General features: G+C 42.8%; 1 protein-coding gene across 2 annotated transcripts; it reads left to right on the top strand.

Annotated features, from left to right (window-relative positions):
• Positions 1 to 1,367: 1,367 nt before the first annotated feature.
• Positions 1,368 to 5,499, top strand: LOC130391306 (zinc finger BED domain-containing protein 5-like). 2 transcript variants are annotated; one of them, XM_056601369.1, is made up of 9 exons: positions 1,368 to 2,140; positions 2,249 to 2,574; positions 2,656 to 2,740; positions 2,826 to 2,960; positions 3,071 to 3,228; positions 3,331 to 3,442; positions 3,681 to 3,924; positions 4,108 to 4,258; positions 4,468 to 5,499. In XM_056601369.1, exons 1-9 carry the CDS (start codon positions 1,909 to 1,911, stop codon positions 4,741 to 4,743), a joined length of 1,719 nt encoding a protein of 572 aa, XP_056457344.1. In that variant the 5' UTR covers positions 1,368 to 1,908; the 3' UTR covers positions 4,744 to 5,499. The 2 variants fall into 2 exon arrangements, with proteins under 2 accessions (XP_056457344.1, XP_056457345.1); XM_056601370.1 differs by having other exon boundaries at positions 4,108 to 4,157; positions 4,468 to 4,557.
• Positions 5,500 to 6,813: the final 1,314 nt, after the last annotated feature.

Consider the following 6,813-nt stretch of genomic DNA (forward strand, 5'->3'; position numbering starts at 1 on the left):
CAACACACCAACGCCCTTTAGTTCAAAAAATTTAACTTTCAGCGCGCCTACGCGTGACACTTAGCCACGATAGCCAATCAGCGTTGAGCTTGACCCGAAGTCACTGGGAGACAGAAGCAAAAAGAAGAAAGAAGAAATGGAAGACTCACTGATAGTGGCGGTGTGTGGTCAATCTATCCTGTACGACACCACGTTGGTGTCGTAAAGGGACAGAATTAAAAAGGAGCAGGCGGGGGTCGTCGTGGACGAGGAGACGGGGATTCCTGGTAAGTTGAGTGAATAATTTGTAATTTACTTGGCTTCCGCTATCGGTTGTGTTTACTATGATACAAGTTTGCGCCGGTTAGCGGTAGCACCAGTTAGCGGTAGCACCAGTTACAGAGCTGCCAACTCTCACGGTTTCACCGTGTGACACACTCTTTTGCCTGTTTACACACGCACACACGCCACACATCCAATTTCTCACGGCAAAAAAATAATAATATATATATATATTTTGAGACGCGTTCGTTCCTTTCCAAGCTACCCGACGGTAGATGGCGCTGTTGAGCGCCACTGAACCTGCATCCGAAGTTAGCGACAGAAGAATAGTGAGACGGCGGGAAAAACTACCTCGAGAAGTCAGATGGGAATGTAAACTCTCATCTGAGACGTTACTTACAAGGTATGTTACAATGAAATGCATTTCAATTGAGAACTCACTCTCTTAAACTTTAAATCTTGAAATTATTTGTTTGTGTTTGTGCGTGTCTGTGGACTTGATTTAGTGTGGTGACCTTAACATAAATAATAGGCTTCAAGAAATGTGTGCAATAGAAGTAGGCATGTTCTTATAACTGAGAGTAGAGTTATTAAACCAACATGATCGCCATTTTAATTCTTTAAGGTTTCAAAGATGTCCCGTAAGAGACCTTTGACAGGACAAAAGCGAAACCTTTTATTTTATTTAAAGAAGCAGCCAAGTGAAAAAAGACAGAGAAACACATTGACAGAACAGCCAGAACAGCCAGAACCACTGACAGGACAACAGACAGAGGAGCAACACACGGGACAGAGGGAGCAGGAGACAGGTCAGTGAGAGCTACAGCCAGGACAGACTGACAAACATGCAGAGGAGCAACAGACAGGACAAATAGAAGCACATGCAGAGGAGCCACAGACAGGACAAATAGAAGCACATGCAGAGGAGCCACAGACAGGACATAGAGAAGCACATGCAGAGGAGCCACAGACAGGACAAATAGAAGCACATTCAGAGGAGCAACAGACAGGACAAATAGCAGGACCAACAGAGCAGATGGAAGAAGACACAGAGGGACAGACAGAAGGGTCTCCCCCAATCCAACACCAGGACCAGAAGAGTCGTGCTCTGGCTGGAGCAGCAACATATAGATCCATTTTCAAAAATGAGTGGACCTCTTCATGGCCATTTATTACGAGAGGGACCCTCATCACACACTACTGGTGTGCAGTGTGCCGAATTGAAAACTCCTGTTGCCACCAGGGTGTGACAGATGTAGTGCGCCACATAAAAACCAAAGGCCACCAAGAAAAGCAACGGGCTCTCCAGTCCTCAGCCACAATATCACAATATGCAATGCCCATTCCCTCTGTTGGGGGCATGTCTGCACAAGATGCTAAGGTATGATATGTGTAATGGTCCTGTCAAGGTTCAGTCAAGAGTTGTGTGTTATAGTTGATCACGGTAAAGTCATCATGGTTGATAGTTCTGACTAATTTGTGTTTTGTAGTGTAGTACAGTAGAATTTTCTTAATTTGAGATCTTAGTTGCTGAATGTGTTTTTTACCTGTGGCCAATTATTGCAGGTGATTTGAAATAAATGATGGTCTTTTGGGTTAGGGCTAATCATTTTTAATTTCTTACAGACAAGAAGAGCTGAGGTCAAAATGACAGCTGGGTTGGTAGTTCACAACATCCCCCTAGCCTTTGCGGACCACCTAGGGCCTCTCCTAAAAGAATGTTTCGGAGATTCGAAGACAGCACAGGAGTACAGGTGTGCTAGGACAAAGTCATCCTGCATTACCAATGAAGCAATAGCGCCATATTTCACACAGGAGCTTGTGAAGGAGATGAAAAAAGCCCCCTATACCCTTGTTACAGATGGGTCAAATGACACTGGTATTTCCCAATCTATTTGAGATTTTTCTCCTTTGAAAAACATTTGCTTTGTGTATTTTTAAATCTCAACAACATGAACATCTGTATGATTCTAACTTGTCATTATAGGAGTGGCAAAGATGAACCCGCTTACTGTCCGGGTCTTCATGGGCAGAAAAGTTGTCCACCAGTTCTTGAATATGTGCACAACAACTGGGACGAGATGTGGGACAGCAAGTGAGATCTTCACCAAAATGAACGCCGCCTTAGAGGAGCATGACATCCCTTGGGAGAACTGCATTGGTCTCTCAGTCGATAATGCAGCTGTGAACGTTGGATCACGTAATTCCATTGCCTCTAGGGTCCTCCAAAAGCATCCCAACACCTATATTCATGGTTGTCCTTGTCATGTGGCACATAACACCGCCAAAGCTGCAGGAGTGGGATTTTTTAAAGTGAGTTAAGGTCTTTACATGTAACTTTTTATTTGAATCCTAATTACATGCATTGACTGATTATGATTTGATTAATTGCAGGTGTCCCATTTTGATTTGGAGGACATGATAGTGGACATCGGTTACTGGTTCAAGGGTAGCACAAATCGGAAAGGATACCTGAGAGGTATAAATGTTTGATACTATTAAATGTAATATTGAAATGCTGAGCTGTAGAAAATAAATGATATGGAATTAAATGTCTGGATCAGAGTTTTGTGAGCTCCATGAAGCGGAGTACATGGAGGTCCTCCTCCATGTCTCGGTTCGTTGGCTAAGCCTTGAACGCTGTGTGACCAGGATCCTGAGGCTTTATGAACCTCTGGCCAGCTACTTCAAATCTGCTGGTATGGTCATCATTTATCTATTTCATTATGCAGCAACTACATGGATTGTTAATCACATACTTGTATTATTGATAACCTCTTGTTTTGTGTTATTTATTGATTGATTCAAGATGAAAACCAGGCCAGGTTCAAGAGGCTTGTGCAGACGTTCACTGACCCCATGACAGAAGTGTACCTGCTGTTCTTTCAAGCCACCGTTCCAACTTTCACTACTTTCAACTTGCTTCTACAAAGAGAGCGGTCATCAATATTTATGTTGTATGATGAGGTGGGATTGGATTTTGCAGTTTTTCTATTCTGTGTCTTGCTGATATCTGCAGGGATCTTCTAAAACATGTTTCACCCACTATTTTGTAAATGTCTGTTATAGATGGAGAAATTTGTACGCAAGCTTTGTTCAAAGTTCATTGTTCCAGCAGCTCTGCAGGGCCTTGAGGAGCCTGGTGACATTGCCTTTGGGGAGACGGCAAACCATTTGCCAGGTTAGTGATTGACTATTATTACGATCAAACACTGTGCTATGTGATCAATAACATGTGACACGTAGCCTTGTACCTAGCATTTTGTCACTTCATGAGTAGAAACCTATTAAGGTGTGTGGTAGTCCTTCCATTAACAGTGGGCTTCTGGTTGGATTTCTTGCCCTATATGTCTAGCTGATATTGCAGCATCAGCATGTTAAACCATTTATGTTAACATGGTATGCTGTATCTCTAACAGGAAGAAAGTTGAACATTGGGTTCACAACCAGGGCTAAACTCAACAGGCTACTTGACGAGGGTGACATCACACCACAGCAGGTGGATTCATTCCATGAAGCTGTGTTATGTTTCCTGACAAGTGCTTTGGCCTATGCACTAAAGAAGCTGCCACTGAAAGAGCCACTGCTCAAACATTCAAAATTTGTAGACGTACGGCAGAGGGCTGAAAGTGACATCGGAGATGTCCTGTACTTTGTTGAAAGGTTCGTTTTTTTCCCCTCTAATTATTGTCTATCATCTTAGCTAAAATATCCTGCTTTTTATGATGATATATGTTCACTCCTAAACATGAGCTATTCTTATATGGCTTCTCCTCAAAGATGCGTATGAACTGCTGTTGGTTGATGACAATATACCTAACAACTTGTAACTACTTTCATAAATAGGTTTCCCCATCTCCTCCCATACCGTGGTCCAGAGGAGCATGACCTTCTGGGTGAGGAGTTTCTAAGTTATCAGACCATGCCAATGATATCCCTGCAGGATGAAACTGAAATGGAAAGCTTCTGGGCTGAAATGGCAACCCGGAAACATAAGGTAAAACAATTTATTTTTTTGTGTTTCCATTTGGCAGCTGTGGCTTGGCTGTTTTGCTTGTTGCATGTATATATTGTCATGCATTTTCCAAATTTTGCATATTTTTATCTGAACTGTGTTAATGGATCAACCTACAGTATACTTACAGTTTTAATCAATAAAAAATCAAGGTAGGTTTTTCCATTGTGTTCTTGATGCATTTTCCATAGGTGACAGGAGCCAACGAATTTCAGAGGCTTGCTGCCGTTGCCAAGCTGGTCCTGGTGTTGCCCCATTCCAACGCAGACGCTGAGAGGGTGTTTTCAGTTGTGGGACTGAACAAAACCAAGACCAGAAACAGCCTAGCACTGGATGGCACCCTGTCCTCAATAATGACCATAAAGATGGCCGACCTGGAGCCCTGTTTCAAATGGGAGCCCCCCTCAGATGTCCTCAAGGCCTCCAAGAAGGCCACAGGCCAGTATAACCGTGCCCACAGATCATAGACGAGGACTAGCTTCTGATCTGCATCTGATACGGATGACTTCATTTTTTGTTATTTTTGTAATGCATTCATCTTTTATTGCTTGAAAAAGTTGTACTGTTTGAGCACTGTTTCTAATGGACCATGTGGTGGGAGGCTTTGAATGAAGAATAATTTATCTCCCTAACTAATCTTGTCGTTTTTGGCTGAACATAAATCATTAAGTGCTCTTAAGAATACAATTATTCACAACATAGGTTAGGTTTCAGTTCAGAATTTGTTTAATACCATTGTTGTGGTCAAAATATCAATCAACCTACCTAGGTCAAATCTTACACTGGTCTATGAATAAGGCTATATTGTGACACATAGGCAGTCATTTAGGCACAACAATAGTTTTCTGGTTTAATGTCCAACTCCAGACTAGGCCCTACAAGTCCTGATGCCAAACATGAATCAGAATAAGTTCAGGTATTGCACATCTTTAGCAGACCACCCAAAAATCCACTATAATGAAGGAAATCACATCTACTTGATCCAAAATTTCCTGGGGATGGACCTTCAGCTATGTCTTTGCTTCACATAATGTAGCCAATATTGCCCATCTCCAGTGAGCCGCCCCTATCATTGGCTTGGGGCCTACCCACAAACCACCAAAATGCAGGGTACAACATGGGTTCAACATCCAATTAAATAAAATTCTCTCAAATCTGAGCCTGCGTTGTCAGGGGTACCCCCGACAAAATCTCACTCCAAGGTTTTTTGAAAAGTTGGCAGCTCTGCAGTTAGCACTAATATAAAGTGATACTACTACAACAGACTGCCCCGCTTGTGAGGCTACACAACTTAATATGTATATTATGTTCTTGTCAGTGGACGTATGTCGCAGGAAATGGAAGTCCCTCAGGGATATGAATACTGTTAACGGATTACTACTATAATTGACACTTCCAACCAACCACACATGCAGGTTAAACAGGTGTATTGATAACGTTTTGGCTTTTCACTTGTGAAGGTAGTATTGCACTAACTTAAAAATGATGGTGTTTTACATTTCATACAGGGATGAAGAGGAAGAGAGCCAGTGGGGTACCAGATGGGAACACCCAGATACAAGAGGCCATCCTCCAGGCCCTGCAGAGGGATGGACAGTTGTGTGCAGACACAGTTTTTAAACAGCCTACTTCCTTCCCTGAAGAGATTGCCACCAGACACAAAGGAGTATGTGAAATTCCAAATTCACAAAGTCATATTTGACGCCACCCAATTCACCCTTCATTTGGAACCCGTCTAATCATGCTCCTGCTTATTAGCAAGAGTGGTGGTGACAATCTCTCCAGGGAAAGAACTGGGCTGCTGTGACTAAAAAATAAGCTGTTTGTGAGAAAGGTAGTTAGTTAGGTAAATCCTTTCTCACAAACAGCTTCTTTTTTAGGCAGATGTTAATGTTCTTGTTCTTGTGTTGTTTTATATTTATAACATATTGTTCTATGTTGTTTTGTTAGTTGTTACTGTCACATCCGTTTTGGCGCCGCCCAGAGGACCCGTGTTGGATCTGCGAATGCGGATCCAACGCGCAAGACTCCTAGGCGGATCCGCATAGGAGTCACCAAACCCGCGTTACTGTCACATTCGCTTTGGCGCCGCCCAGAGGACCCGTGTCGGATCCGCGAACGCGGACGCGCCATAACGTTTGAAAGCCTATCACCAAGAGCCGAGACGATATGCATGTGTCCCCGCGGTAATAGACATTGCCATTGATTGTATTATGCGTTACGTGTTTAGTTTGCGTGTGTTTAAACAGAGCACACACGCGCGCCCGGATTCATTCATTCTTTTTAACACTCACTCGCGGTAAAACAATGTTTTTCACGATCAAATACTCATCAATCCTAAAAGTTATGGGCATGTAGGCCTACACGATGTCCCTGTCAAGACAATATGTGTTTCCTCTACGGTGTTTGCAGATGCATTGATTTAAAAGTACAACTTATTACCGCTGCATCAGTTGTTCTTTCCCAAATAATTTACCAAGAATGTGCGGCTAGGTAGATGGGAGAAGCAAAGTGTATGCGCGAGGTGCACAAGCAAT

Source organism: Gadus chalcogrammus, chromosome 11 (assembly GCF_026213295.1).
Source record: "Gadus chalcogrammus isolate NIFS_2021 chromosome 11, NIFS_Gcha_1.0, whole genome shotgun sequence".
Lineage (NCBI taxonomy): Eukaryota > Metazoa > Chordata > Actinopteri > Gadiformes > Gadidae > Gadus > Gadus chalcogrammus.

Bases quoted from the DNA above. Each gene is read 5' to 3' on its own strand.
- LOC130391306 (XM_056601369.1), top strand. From the start codon at position 1,909: ATGACAGCTGGGTTGGTAGTTCACAACATCCCCCTAGCCTTTGCGGAC. The intron at 2,741-2,825 runs GTATAAATGTTT...TGTCTGGATCAG, and splicing joins TCGGAAAGGATACCTGAGAG to AGTTTTGTGAGCTCCATGAA. The intron at 3,925-4,107 runs GTTCGTTTTTTT...TTTCATAAATAG, and splicing joins GTCCTGTACTTTGTTGAAAG to GTTTCCCCATCTCCTCCCAT.